This window comes from Anopheles arabiensis, chromosome 3, assembly GCF_016920715.1.
Source record: "Anopheles arabiensis isolate DONGOLA chromosome 3, AaraD3, whole genome shotgun sequence".
In the NCBI taxonomy this organism is placed as follows: Eukaryota; Metazoa; Arthropoda; class Insecta; order Diptera; family Culicidae; genus Anopheles; species Anopheles arabiensis.
Window position 1 is genome coordinate 29,970,607 of NC_053518.1, and position 16,128 is coordinate 29,986,734.

Genomic DNA, 16,128 nt, shown 5'->3' on the forward strand with positions numbered 1-16,128 from the left:
ATGAACCAAGATGTAAGGTCCAGGGATGAATAATGTTGTAAACTCGTTGCATCATATTGATAAACCGGAGGCCCTGCACCACGCGGCGTTCAATATCTATCAATAGCAACTCCAATATGATCGATTTGATGGCATGAACCGGAATTTAAACAACGAGGAATTGCAATTGGTGGGAAAATTTACACAACAAACCACAAAATCTCAAAATTGCAACGAATAAACTTCGCGTAATTGGAGTTGTTATTGCAAGCATGCTTCTTTACATCCGGCCATTATGAATATTGGTGTGTAGTAGAGCTAACGCAATATGATTTTCGAGCGATTGTAGTGTAGATGAAATGCATGAATCAGATCTATTCTATAGATATTCAATTACTTGTTTTTGTTTGTATTTTTCGTTCCTTAATGACAAATATATGCCATATGTCATGTTGAAGTCTTTGCCTATGGCTTTAAAATATTTCACCAGACTTTACTTAAATACAACACTTGATAGTAACCCCTATAGGCTTTCAACGTTCAGTTATAAATTCGCTGACAGCCGTTTATGATTTGCACCTTGTACAGGCGATTTCATGAAAAGCATCATTGGTATTGAAATAGCAAACCGTTCCAAAAATAGGAAATTACTGCTCACAAAATGGTGCAACCCCATTCACTGGAGGCCATATTTCAGCGAAAAGCAATCTGTGCCTCCAGGATGTTTTACTGCGCTTCTTCGTTTCTCTAACTGCTCCAGATTGCGCAGGGTATAGATTTACAAGGCTCAACGGAATGGACCGAAAGTGGCTGAAAGTATCAAGAGCGGCAGCAGACAGCATGCTGCTTGTGGATATTAAACGTCTTCGGAAGATAGAAATATTATCGGCATTGATAATATTTCACCGTGTTCACCGATCTCGTGACTGCGTTGGTTCGTTAAGCTGTGCTGAGAAGCGATTGAACTTGGAAAGAGGACCGCAACCGTTTCCTTTTCCCGTTTGCCTATTTGCTGGTGCATCCCGTAAATCTCACCGTGCTTGCAACTTTCAACAATTGAAATACGACTCTCGTTTGTTGACGGGGGGGGGGGTGGTTAAATGGTGCGGATGGGAACTAGTTGACTCTAGAAGTGGAGCACGCAATGCGATTGGATTGCATTTAGTCGAGAGAAAATCGATCTACTCGAAGTAACCGACCATGGCTGTTCTGTTGGGCTGATGTCATGCCTTATTTCTTTGAGATGTTGTGCCAGCTTACTCAGAGAAACTTTGCTGAAGCCGAAAGTGTTGCGTGCGAGATAATGATTTTCAAAGCTTTGTTGAAGCTGTTTGCCTTTGCCTTATTACAACCAAATTTAAAAATATTTTCGATACTGACGTGTCTGGTTTCTGTCAATAGTGAAGGTCTCAAATGTCTCTTTCGAGAAGGAACATACGAATGAAATTGATACAGAGCTATTTGATGGTCCGAGCAAAACTATTCAAATCATGTTTGGATATTCGGTTGAGATGTTGTGATCCACAAATGGCACTATGGGAACTTGAGACGGAGTTTCATTTTCAGACACAGGCAGTAGACGTCGCGTCTTGGACGGAACCTTGAAGCTTATACCAGCCATAAATGACGCTAATCATGACACACAGACACAGACATAGAAACAGCCTCTCGATTCATCGTCGTCGTCTTCATCGTCCTACACCCCAAGCTGCTTGAGAAAGATGAATGGCCACAGATTGGTGATGGATCTGGTCGGGTAACAGCGGCATGCCGTACAATGTCAGCCAATTCAAGCACGGTTTGGGGCGGTACGAGTGAGAAAAGGAATTTGTCAAAGAAAATATTCTTGGAATAAGGACGAACAGAAATAGAAAGCAAAAATTTGAACATGCAACAAAAGGAAAAGCAAAGGACATTTGGAGATTTCGGATTTGTTGTTTAATAGAGACAACACTGGGAGCAAAGTGGAAATGTTTCCTGGCAACGTGTTGAACTTTTGAAGTGAACTAGATTTTTTTCTATCTGAGAGGTTTTTGATTTCGTTGCCCAGCTTTCACACGCAGCAAGAAAAGCCTGTGATAAAGAACATCTGTGCTACGGTGTGGTGTGATATGAGTGAACTAATGTTGGACAGTTTGGTGGAAGGAATAGACTGGTCTGCATTATTGTAGATTATTGATTTGTATTATCCTCTCCTTTGTATGAGCCGGTCTCGTAGTACAGTCGTCAACTCGTACGACTTAACAACATGCCCGTCATGGGTTCGATCCCCAAATAGACTGTGCCGCCATACGTAGGACTTGACTATCCTGCTATGGGGGGAAATCAATTAGTCACTGAAAGCCAAAGCCCACTAGTGGTACAGGCAAGCCTTGACCGACAACGGTTATTGAGCCAAAAGAAGAAGAAGAAGAATTATCCTCTCACTTCATTGCTTTTGTGATTGATTTAAACAACACTCACTAAATGTCCTTGTTTACAAGCCGATAAAACGTTTTGTAGACTGTAACAGTATTGTTTGTTTACTTGTAGTAAAATGTCGTTTAACTTTCTATCAGTACAACAGCTCCCAACGACATCCATGCTTTTAAGGATTGGACTTATGCCAATGATGTAGCTCAATGTCAGCTGCAATCAACTGTGCTCATGTTGTTGATGTCAGCTAAAAAGGGTTTATTGAATTGGAATCCGACCAAAGCGCAACCAATGCATCGAGAAGCACAGAGAGTAGGATTCAGATTTCGCATGAAAACCTTCGGTCGTTTTCTGTCTAGATGGGGTTTGCGCCGAATGGACATAATTTCAACAAACAGCCTGTACTACTTTTGCTATCGTTAAACAATATTGCCACTGCTGGTCACAGGAGAATTTGATAGCTTGTGGTGTGTAGTATCGCTTACATTGAATCCAATCAGGATTAGAATATCCCGGAAGTCGAAAATGATTTCAATGTTGCTGTGAGCTATCAATTTGAATTGAAGTCAGTTTATATAAAACCAAATGTGGCAACACAGATGTGTGGACGTCATCGAATATTGTGTTTAATAACGAGCAATGTGCTCTATCTCTTGTGACATTTTATAGTGTCGCTCGCATTAAGTACTTAATTTATCCTACGATATTATAAGTAAGACAGTACAAGTAGAATCTGTAATAAGGCTTATGCAGGCAAAGAGCATGCTTAAAGCTGCAGCTGCAGGTATCATAATGAACTTCAAGCAAACAACAAAATATAGCGTAAAGAAGATCAGAAAGGGTGTAAAAAAGTGTTTACATTAATATGTAAACGTACCTCGTACATTTATTATTTAAAATATTCTCAAACAATACACGTGCACAAACTCATGCTTTCTCTTCTGACAGATAGCTCACACATTACGTTACCGGGTTGAAGGACTTATTGGTCGGTTAAGTGTGTGGCACTGTATGCAGTTTTATGGCCGCATAAAGTAAATTAATTGTTCACTGGAAAGAGATAACTCATTTCTGAGCCTCTTTTTCTCATATCGCCCTGGACGACCTAGGTTGGTGAAAGTCCGAGCCAAACGTTCGAATGTGTTCCAGGGTAGGAAAATCTAATGTTATGCTAGAGAATAGGCGAACCATGAAACATGAAGTCTGTTGCAGTAAGCTTTGAATCTTTGGGCTACCGTAAAACGGAAGGCTTTTTCCAGCACCGGGGCAACTTTTGCGGGAAGTTTGATATTCATGTAGATAAATATGAGTATGCAGAATCTGATATATTGCTTGGTTGTATCAAACGTATCATATTCGGCAATAAATGAAGTTCAAATGTGGCACGCAAAAAAGTTTAATATGTAATAAAATGAGCAAAAGAAATATTTCCATCAGAAAAAAGGTGATTTTTTATATTTTTTTCAACTGGTAATATTTTTACTATTATCGATTTTGTTATCTTTTACAGGCTCCATGAAGAAATGTTACCTTAAAATGTTTAACAAATATAAGTTAAAACCATTTTCCAGGTATAATGGACAGTCGAATCTTTTATTACCTAAAAAAACCTTCTTCAAGACTCTTGAGTAGACAGTAAAAAACTCATCTTTAAGTCATCTTTAAGCTCAAGAGGAGTGATCAGATTGGTCAACACAGCCCAGTACTCGAACAGCAACCCTTTTAACGGTCGGACAACTTATCAGACAGTGTGTTGGTGGTTTGTTTTCATGTGTGTTTATCTTTCAAAAAGCCAACGTTGCGAGGTATCTATAGAAGAGAAATACCAACATTGCAATGGCGGCGGCTTGGAACGGCTTTGAGCGTATTATTCTTTGCGATAGATTTTCACCATCACAGAAACATAGCAAACAAACTTCCAAGTATTCTTTGCACTCACGGCTGACGCTGCTGGAACGTTTTTCTTCCCTGTATTTGCTTTGCTCGTTCGTTCGTTCTTTTCATTCGTAATCACTCACTTCAAGCTCAACTTTCATGGTGACGGCGTTTCCTGTCGTGCGCCATTACGTTGATCAATATTGTTGGTGATAAAGTAGCGTCAGCCGGCACATAACTATATCATTTCCAACGGTACATAAATCATGTTCGAGAGTATCGGCAGAAAAGGTCGACGAGTACTTACAACGGCGGCATTTCCCGCGGTCGGTCATTCTATCGTTGGAGGCTGTGTGAAACGAGTAAAGCGGTTTGACAGTGACCTTCACCCGTACGCGATACACTATCACCCCGGAACGATTGGAGCCTATCGGCGGGTGGTTTATGGTGCCATCCTTTGCTGCTGTCGGAGGTCATTTATCTAAGTGCGCTCGCAGTGGTAGTGAAATTTATGATCACGCACTGGTTAGTACCACACCGAGTGAAAAGGGTTTTGGGCCACCGAGCTGGTGGGTAAAATGTGATTTTGCATGATTGAACATCGTCTGTTCTCAGCTCTTCGCGATCCATTCCTGCGGCTTATCGACCATGTCTATTGGTTCATGCAAAGAGATTGTGAGTGTTGAGCATCATGATTGGGTCTTTGAGGTGATATGTTCAAGGGAAATACCGCGCTATACGTACACTGCTTTGTAAAAAGTGTAAGCTGTGATGAAAGAGCGACGATTGCAAAACTCCTTTGACACCATTCTGCACTGCGATTCAAATGCTTACATTCAAGACATCTACGATTGTCTTTTATTCAAGGAGAAAATTGACTACATAACTCTTGTATTTGATAAGGCGGATACATTCAGACATACACCTTCAATCATTCCCATACGCAGCGAATGCAATCTCTGTACTCAATTCCGTCGACCTCAAACACAAAGTAAAGGATTCGATTTATCTAAGCTACATTTCAAGTGTCAATATGTGTACCCAAGGCCGTTTTGTTTGATATGTTCCGTTTCGATTGAACTGTGCCATCGGCTGGATTTTCTTGACACCATTACCGACGGAGGAAAATTTGGAAACAGTCAATTCGAGACAAGATAATCTGTATCTTAGAAGGTGTGCCATCATCAGATTACATTTGAAGCGTTCTGTGGAAATTGGATTTTGGGGAAGACACGATGTTTATGTTTATTGGCACTATTTTGATTTCGAATCAAGTTCCATTTTGGTTAACATATGATCAAGCCATCTTATGTTCGTTTTACCCTTACAAGTAGAAAAAGTACTTAAAAAAAGAATAGAAACGCGTGGAGAATGTTTAGTTTTGATCTGTTTCTACGGTATGAAAACTAATTCTTTTTTAGCATTTTTTCGTCGCAAAATGGCAACATTCTAAGATTATCAGAGCAGTAGCAGATTTCAATAGTTTGATTTGAATAATAGCACTGATAAGGAACTATAATTATTAAAGGTTAAGGTTTTATAGATTTAAATGTATGTGATTCTTTAAAAAAAGATATTCTAGGATGCCTTATCATGCTGCTGTATGCATGGCGTTAACAGCATCGAGCTATTGTATTATGAAAGTTATATTCATATTGCATATTGTAGATCAATTTTAAAAACTATTCGTCAGATCAGAGCTAACAATCATATTTTCAATTTCATTGATGCATTAGCTTCTATGTAACAATACACACAGGCATCACTACCCGTCAGAAATCGTAGATACAATAGTGCGCAGATAATGAAGCCATAAATCTACTCTGGAAGCGAAAACGAAGGTTTTGGACTAGGTGATGCTCTAAAGCTGAGCTAAACGTAGTCTGCAAAACTCTACTATAGCTACTCAAGTTATTCATTCCAGCCAAATTCCCTGTAGCCTGCAATGAAAAATAATAAAATCTTTTGTAACAGCGAAAAATCCAATTTTTAACATTCATGTGAAATCCTCAAGTATTATTCGGAAGACTTACGCTTCTTGGAAGGTACGTTGCGATTCAAACTGCATGAACACCAAATTGGCAGGTCAAGTGTATTGCAATGATTGGACTTTCAGCCTTGATTCGGTACTATATTTTCCTATCCAAAGCTGATGTCCTTATCCGAAACGAAAAAGGGAAGATTCTGTCACTTACGTGAAACTAGTAGGGGAATTGACTCGTTCCAACGGTGAATTAAGCATCAAGATGAACAAGGAATTGCTTTTATCATTGTATTAAAATTGTGACAATTTTTTTTTTCTTTTTTGGAAATCAAGAAATGTCAAGGTGTAATGAAGTGCACTTAGGAAAAACTATCTCAAAAGGAAAACATTGTACAGGCAAACTATTCGTATGTGCTCTTGTTGCTTGTCTCATTATCAATTTTCTCAAAACGAATGTTTAGCAGGTGTTGGCAAATATCAATTTGACATTCTTCTTGGTACATTTTCGTATCCAACTAAACCCAACAAGTTGAAAGATAAAACTTCAACCAGATGACACTTTTGCGTTGGTAGATGGCAGACATATAGTCCCGTACATTAACAAAATGCTTAAAATTTTCATGATAAACGCATCGAACGCAGCGAAACACCGTGGAGAGAACTTTGTTAATGTTAGTGATACGGAATCATCCCCATCGTCATCCCCATCGCTTCCTTTACGAATCATCCCCATCGCTTTCCTCTGCAGTTTTTCTCAACTTCAGCAGCATACTTGCGTGACAACCTTGCTGAAATGAAATTGCTTGAAAGCAGAATAAGGTTCGCTGTGGAACTAAATATTTAAACACAGATGATGGCACGCATCCCTTTGTACATGCATGGCTGCAATACATCAGCATATGATCAACAATGCTGCCCGAATAGTGTATGCCAGTTATGCTTGTGCTTGCTTTAATTCAATTAACAACGTAGCCTCCAACACATTTCACAAACCAAAAAAATGCTTTTGCTCCCCTTTGATCGGTGCGTGCTGTGCAGAAGCGATGGCTTGGCTTTCGGCCCGGAGGCAGTCCATACCGGTGCGGCAGAGATTCTTGACGAGAGCATATTGTGCTGTGCATCCGGCTACGAAAATCATCCTTTCATTTTATCCTGTATCAGCAGTATACAGGCGAACAAATACAATGAAGTACAATCTTTTTTTGAGTTGCTCTTCTCTACTCGTTCAAGCACACCGTTGCTTATGGGATAGCAACAAACAACAAATACGAACGAACCAGAAAAAGTGCACGTTAAAGTTCAGTCAAGAAAGTAGAAGAATAACAAGTGAACCGGTAGTAGCACCTCTTTTTGATTCGCATTGATATTTAAGAGCACATCAAAGGTTTCTTTCATCTATCAGCTTCTAGAAATCCAGTCAAACGCAAGAATAACGTCAAACAACAGCATATGGGGCAGCAAACACGATGTTCAAGGAGATCATGCGAATAGTTATTCTCCCTAATAAAATTTAGCAAATAACTAACAAAACCAAAGTCATCAAACTCTCTCACGCTAAACACGAGACTTACTATGTTTGGCAGAATACTTTCTATGACCTGCAACAAGAAGAACGAACGAGTGAAAGAAAGTGGTAAACTCATACTGCTTTTTTATTATACATAATTAGTTACATTTTTATTTTGCCTTTCATGCTGGATATCTGTTGACGTTTAGAAGGTAAAGTAATATTTGTAAATGAACAGAACAAAACAAAAATTTAACTAGTAATGTTTTAATTTAATTCAAATCACAAACTCTATAAACCATGCGAGGTAAACCAAGACGATTGATGACCTCTCTAAATAGCGCCCACGATTGCATCAAGGGTCTTTCTGAAATAGAGAACGATGACCTAATTGCTCTCATGCTTTTATGGCTGCATGACTCAAATTGGTGGTTGAAAGTATGTTCGACGAAAATATCTTTCCCATTTGCTGTAGAGAGATGCATCTACCGTGGCCTGGTAAAATGTGCCAAAGGCTCCCTAGCCAAGCGAGTGCTGCTGCGATGGGAAAATTTGTGGTTCCAAACGGTGGCCCTTAGTGTGAGCTCAAGCGTGTTTGTATGTGCATGATAGTGTGAGTGAAGGATGTAGGTCAACCTTTAACCACTAATGAGTTTCCGCAGTGAATGTAAAATTCGATGAAAAACGACAGGTTGCATCGAATCGCAAGTCGCCAAAGCCTCCAAAGTTAGTGCATTTCTTCCGAACGATCCCTGGCATGCACCGGATGACCTGCAGCTCCCAAACTGGCAGTAGATTGAACAAATAAAACAAAAATCTACCGTGTAAGCTTGCTTTTACACTAACCCAGTGTACCTAGCATCGCGATAGCGGACGCATCGGGTAAATGTGAAAATTCGAATATAGCCTATCACCAGATCCCACCACGGTACGGAGTTCAACCGGTACGACCCCGTGCGTACACGATGCATTATATTCTATTTCCCCGCGCGAAACATGGAGACGCCTGGTGGCTGTTTCACTCTTGACAGTTGCTGAGGGCGACTGCTGCACAGTGCTGCACGAGGTGCGTGTGACATTAGCCAGTTGCACAATCAGCAAAATGTGTATACTGCAAGGAATAGAGGACGCTTAGTGTTGTATTCACCGTGCCAGCCGTTGGACATGCTGATGCAATAAATCATTCAAATGTTGCGCCTCGGGCCTCGATGGAAAGGTTTTTGCAGATGTGATGGAGACATGCGCTGTCATTCAGTGTCGTTTTCAACCTATTTTCATACGTAAGCTTATGGGAAATGTATGGTTACGGGGAAAAAAAGCTGGCAGGAAAACTCACAACAGCTCAGGCCAGTGGCGTATTTAACGGTAAGCAAAGTAAGCAATTGCGGGGGGCCCCGTCAATGAGGGGCCCCGGAATCTTTAGTACATAATCCATAACAGTTGATAGAATATGGTACTGTATTAGCAAGGAGGGCCCCGTGGGTTATGGACGTTGGGGCTCCGCGTTATACGAACCGTAAGCACCCCCCCCCGGTGGCAACAAAATTTAAGTTAAAATGTTTCATAATCAAAGACGGATGCCGAGTACCCCCAGTAATAATGTACAAAGGGGCCTCAACAACTCTTACTGCTTAGGGCCCCCGAGACTGTAAACCCGCTACTGGCTCAGGCCTTAGTCGTTTGTTTTATTTATTTATTCACCGTATCCAATTTGAAGAATTGTTGCTTGCTGGTGTTGTGCATTGGTTGTACTGGATTGTTTTGGTATTATTCATTCATAAGCAAAAAAGCTGTTTAAAACTAAAACCGTTTCAAGCTCCAAAAATGATTAACAAAATGAAATTCTTTATTCTCTTTTTTTCAGTGATGGCCGCACTGCGCTCTCAGAATGGAATAAATATAATTTTCCTTTTCATCGTTCATTTAAACCACGGTAAGTGAAACAAACAGTAACAATATATGAACCTCATACTTTATTCAATTGAAATTTAAAGTCTATGGGTGAAATGGATATTATACGTTAGATTTCAGTTCATAAATTCGTAGGTAAATATATAAGAAACATTAAAAATATTTCGATGCATTCAAAACATGGAACAAATAATATTGAATATGAAGAATTTATTCTTCAACTTCTGTGTTTCTGTCATTGGCTCTAGCACTCTGAGCTATTCAGATAATTGTGTGTGGTGCAATCCATTCTCTTCTAAACTTTGTTTATGAATTATTGTAAATTTACTTATACTTGTGGTATGCTGTTTAGGTGGCAACTGTAGTGCTTTTGTGCAGAAAATATTATAATTTACCATTCTTTCTCCTCTGTGATGGGAGAAATTATTCAATGCAGCTTACATGTTTGCTCTATGTGATGCATAATGTTCAGTTTTTTTTTAATTTTTGTTCAAGTTAAATATTCGTTTAACAAAACCTTCAATAGGGTATGATGAATTATATACGTAAAGGTTTCATAAAGTACAATAACGAGTCATCATTATACTGATTTTCCTCGCCACACATTCATACGTGCACAATGAGGCTTACACAAGTATTTCTAAGAGCTCAATACACATTCGTCAACACATAAAACATACCAAAAAAACCTGAACCTCCCGTTTTGTTTCACCATCCCATTTTTAGGAAGCTAGTGAACGGCACAGTCGATCTTTCCCAACTCGAGTGTAGCGCATGTTGATTTATTAGCTCTGATTGCCCTTCAGTACACCCGCCGGCTCCCGGCACTGTTTTGGGACCACACTGGGCTGATGGTGCATTCGCTTTCCCTCAAGCTATTGAAATGAAGCAAACGCGAACAAAAAAATATACGAGGCAAACACACATACATATACCCGCCCAAGGACTTGTTTGAAGCGTATCATTGGCATATCTTTGTACAATTTAAATCGAAACAACGCAGAAATAGCATTGTGTTTGCTCGTGTACACGCTTGAGGATGCGGAAAGCATCATCAAGGCGAATGGAAAGTGGCAAACAAACGCGAAGGATATGATCCATTGCATAAGCAAAGCATTGAAACGAGGCATGAAGCAATACTGTAATCTGCTCGCTACCATCAGGCCAGGTCAACCGTGTGGAGAAAGGCCCTTAAAACCCAACCTCTCCTGTTTGAACTGCTGAAAAATTTGAGCCTTTTTTGTTCTTTCTCTTTTGTTTAAGTAAGGTTAGCTGTAATATTGTGAGCGTTTGTATGTGAGTACGTTTGCAATGTTTCGTATTTGGCTTAGTGTCCCGCCTTTAGGGACATTTATTCATCAGTTGAAGTGCTGCAAGAAGCGTTGATTTTTCATCATTTCCACGGTCATTGCTTAGCGTGCCGGTGTGTGCCGTTGTCTGGGGAGATTGGAATACATTTTATTTGTGTTGTGGAATTATTCATTTCCCAAGTCTGCAAGTATAATTACCCAAAGTGACCGGAAGAAAGATCTCAGAATGCATGGATCGTTGGAAGGTAATATGCAGATAACAAAAAGTATAATTATACAAATTGAGTTCCGTTTCTGTCTCGCAGGACCCTTGCTTGCTTTGCTTCAGAGTCAGTCAATGCTAAAAACTGTCGCATGAGTTTTTAATCCACTATTGGGGGCCTTCACGATTCTAGTTAGTGTTTTGTATGGAGTTTGACAGTTGGAGGCTACAATCATGTAAACACTCCATACAAAACCACACAAAAAACTAGCCTGCAATTTTCAGTCTAGATTATTCTAGCCTCAAAGCTATAATTAAATTCGAGTACCTGCTCGAAAACACGGTTTTGTTTACATATATCGCAAGGTGCATTAAAGATCAATCAGGTGATCGAATCTGAAATCATAGTGTATCCAAAGTGGAATCCAGGTGGTCTCATAGTATTTTTTATAACCAAATTTGAATATCACTTTTTGACAGAAAGAGTGAAAACTTTTGCTCCAACGAGCTTTCTGGAGGCTTGACGAATACTCAAAACACTCTTAAAATCTTCATTTAGAAGCAGAAGCGATAAAAATCAGCCTTCTAAATTCATACTCCTTGGGATAAGCTCACCTGTATACTATACCCACTTTAAAAGCTGCTTGAAAACTGCTATACAATGCAAACAGCTGACAGGCTGAAATTTCAGCCTACGAGCTTCAAACGGAAAGGGCCCCATTGTTAGGTATCATTTTGTGAAAAGCCATTGTAGCATATGCTGTTGGCTTTTTATGCATTCATATTCATATTCTTAAAACCCAAAGGTTTGAAAGCATTATAAAATACATTTACCAAAAACTATGTTATTTGCAAAATAAATATAGAACTTTTTAAAATATTAAAAAATAAAAACTCAAAGGAATTTTCAACTGAAACAAGCTAACTAAAACTGTATCTTCGTCCAGACATACCACTTTGCATCGAACATTCTAAACAATGGAGGAACAAATGAACAAAATTCCACGAAACCCATTCCTCGTACATCAACTTGCCTTCCAAAGGGTTTGGGAAATGAATCTCTTAAACACACAAGCAGAAGCTCTATGCCGAGAGCTAGAATGGTAAATGGCTATCATATTGAAGGGCCGAGCTTTTTTCCTGTTTCTACTGGCACGGACAGAACTGACAGGAAGTGATAACGCCCGATAGTTGGAATTAGATTTTGATGTTCTGGGAGGAGCATCTAGCACAAGAACGGCTCGGTTGGCTTTTCGTCTTGTTTTTTTCTGTGATTCTCGTTGAAATTTGGCCGGGAGAAAAGTTATAGAACAGTGTCGTTTGTTTCAGCATTGCAGGGTTTCTCGGTACGGTATCGATCATTTGATGAAAGCTAAGTATGTCAAGCGGGATGAAAGCAAATACTCTTGTTCCACGGATACAAAATAACGATAAAATATAGTTAACGACGAATCATAAAAGCTGGTTCAAGCTTAAAATTACCCAAACGACTGCGTGAAGCGATCAGGTGGAAATTCCCACACACGCAAGCAAAAACAAAAAAAGACGTTATCATTCCGTGCGAAACGCCTCGGAATGATTTATTAATAGCCATTTACGCTTAACGACAGCCCGGGCTGGCTGGTTCCGTTTGTACCGGAATGGATTTGCATTTTTTGGCAACAGCAGTTTGTGTACAGAGGGAGTGAAGGACAGGAGGATACAGTAATTCGCACCAGTCGATTGACTCGTTTCGCTTTCCAACGACACACATTCACATCCGTGAACGCCCATCATATCAATCGTCGAACACATGCAGCAAGCTGAAAAGATGTAATTTAAATAATAATGGTTCATTTCGCTTCCGCTTAAGCCTAGAGTTGATGCCTGCAGCAGGAAGCAAAGCTCAGGCCCGCGAACCTTCACTTACTTCATGGTAGCACGTTTGGGAGAACAAGAGCTTGGTATGCATTCTGTGAAGAGTTGGGCGGTTCTATTTATTCTCTGCATCGTTCCGGTTTTTGTACCGTTTTTGTAACGTGCTTACGGTTGTGTTAAAATTGATATTTCACAAACACGCTCTCAAGGGCACGTGCGTGAGGTGTTTGATATTGTGGTTGAGGACAATGATGGAAGCGATGAAAAGTTGTAATTAATTTCCGTGTTACATTGTTCACCGATTGAAAGTAACGGAAAGGGATCGTGCTTGTGTGTTATTTAATATTTAAGGTACTTTATTCTTGCAGTTTCAGCAATAGCATTAGAATGTGTTGAAATTATGGACAGATATTTGTAAATGGTTGTATCCCATCCTTTCCAATCAAGTTAGAAAATGTAATTCGGGGTTCATGCTAGCGGATAAATCCAATTGTTGTAGAGCCTATAAATTGTGAATTAAGGAGATAAAATACATTACACGCGCATTTAATGCATTCAAAAGAGATGCTGTATAAGCGAGAATGCCGATGGAAATAAGGAACAGCAAAAAAAAAGAAGCTTACGCCTTTTTATCCCTTTTTTTGCTATGCAGTACACAATCGTGAAACCATTTGTCTTGTTTTTAACGAAAATTGTGCAGAGATATCCAATTCGGTGTATTTGAGAACAGACAAAAACCCTCGCCAGGGCAACAATAGCACAAGGAATATTCATGAACTCGGCACCAGTCAGAAAATCTAAGAAATTGTGACCCTTTTTATACACCGAGCAGGATCTTGTCGAACAGCCGCTCTAGGAAGGTTGGTGCGTACATATTTCGCCTCGCAGTAACCTTTCCGGAGTCGAATGCGGACTGCATCGTGGGTTTTTGGTGTGATGGTCCCAGGCTCGAAATATTGCGGTAAGATTACGCGAGTGTAGGAAGTCAAAGTAACGTAAAAAAAAGCAGAAAGGATCACCGAAGATGGAATACCGACACGCTAGCCGGAACTGGAGCCCCTTTGGCCGGAAAGCCAGAATAACAGGCCTTTACGGGTTCGAAGGAGGTTATTTAAGGTCGAGACAGTACTTTATGGAGTCCCAATAGTAATCCTTTTATCTGTTATCTGCTTTGTTCGTGTTCAAGTACGGCAAGAAGGGTCTGTTTATGATAAAGCTCATCAATTCCAGTAGAGGTAGAGGGCAGCTTTTAATGGCTCGCAAAGCAAGATGTTTCGCGTAAAAATGCCGGAAAGCTTCCCAACAATATAATCAGTATGAGAGAACCCTTTTTGTGGGACTGAAAATGTATGAATATTAATCTACGGTTTTGTAGAACTCATGGTGGGGTTTGGTTGAACAATGGTTTGGTATACATGCCAGCACAATGGCATAACTGTACAACATCTGGTTCACATTTGCAATCTGTAAACACGGCAAAATAAAAAAGCTTTCAAAGCTTATTGATAAAAACTTAAATGATGTATTTTATTTTGCTATACGATTCAGTAATTCGAGCAGTGTTATGACCCAGAATGTAATCTTCATTTAAAATTTCATTCTTTATTGCAATCTCATCGAATTCTAAGCATTTTATACTATTTATGTCTGCAAATTAATGACAAGAAAATAATAAAGACCTCTGATACTATGTCGGGGCTTCAACTGCAGCTCTTGTTTAATCGTATAACCTTTCATTAGTTTCAATCAAAAAACCCAAAAATACATCAATCCTGCATCTGAGTCTGATTCCCGTTTAAATGACTGTTACTTACTGAGAATAGTCCACTGCCGCACGTTGCATTTCGCCACGATTCACCCCAATCCACGACTTGTTCTGTTTTCTTTTTAACCATAATCAGCACTCAAACCGCATCAATAAATCCACCCAACGATCGATTGCTGTGTGTCACAGCTGCATGATACTCCGTCACTCCCGTTCTCCTGACGTGCCTTGCGGTGAGAGTGTTTTCCGTTAATTAACTGTGTGCGTTCCCTTGACAGATTCCAATCACGTTGCTCAGTTGCTATTCTGTGAAGCTTCCAGTCTCTATGTGTACCAGCTGCGTATCCACTGGGGAGGTGTGCCAGATTTAAGATCAACAATCCTCACTACCTTACCCTCTGCACCCCTCAGCAGCATCGAGTGGCGATAGTCGGATTGACTGTTTTCCGCTTCGGACAGATTTCACAAAACCAGATGGGAATCGGCTATTTCCGGAAATGATAATCGATAGGAAAATATGTCTGTGTGCCTGTGTGAGGGTTTGTACCCAGTCACAGGACACAATCACACAGCCAAATCACAGGCAAAAAGGGCTTAATTATACGCTTATAATCGTTACGCTTATAATCAATTTGGAAAGTTTGGCGTTCCGATGGCGTTCCGACCGAGCCATCCTTCAACATCCCGGGTGGGGATAATACCGTTAGGAGCATTGCAGGTGCCCTGCAGGAAGGATTCAATTTGGAGTTCATTTAGCTTCCACACAATTAACAACCAAATTCCGATAATTGTGGCAGTCCATTGGAATTAACGTAATGGGCTGGGATTATGAAATAGACGGAACGAGTTTGTTACAAGGTAAAAACAAAACGCCCTCAGGCCTTTGGTAATCAGTTTAATTGAGATGAATTTCAATGTTTTACTTGATAATGAAAATGTATACTTTTCAAGCATCTTATCAACTCTTTCCTGCTGAGGGCTTAAAAGGTGTGGCATATCACATTGATTGTGTTGAATTATAGCTTAAAAGTCTCTTTTTCTACAACAACTGGAAATCAACACAAATTGCAATTAAAACTTTACCCAACTTTACAACACTTCCCTAAACCATCAGAATCTACTTTGCAGTAACTCTAACTATAATTCTGTTTGATGTTCGGAATGAACCAATCGTACCGATGCCATCGCTGCAGTTTCCCAAGAACTGTCATTGTAAATCAAGCGTCTACAAAAGCTCATCTACACGACTGCCAGTAGCGTTTCGTTAAATATTTAAACATTCACACTAACCCGCCCTCCTATACCAACGGCATCTAGTTGCAC

The 16,128-nt window shown here is 39.9% G+C and overlaps 1 protein-coding gene across 3 annotated transcripts in view; it reads left to right on the forward strand.

Moving 5' to 3' along the window:
* Positions 1-16,128, forward strand: part of LOC120904080 (zwei Ig domain protein zig-8-like) — a 36,695-nt gene that overhangs the window by 16,026 nt on the left and 4,541 nt on the right. For all 3 annotated transcript variants that reach the window (XM_040313825.1, XM_040313826.1, XM_040313827.1), the window contains exon 3: positions 9,625-9,693. In XM_040313825.1, the coding sequence (XP_040169759.1) occupies positions 9,627-9,693 (67 nt within the window). In that variant the 5' untranslated portion in view covers positions 9,625-9,626. The remainder of the gene's footprint in view (positions 1-9,624; positions 9,694-16,128) is intronic.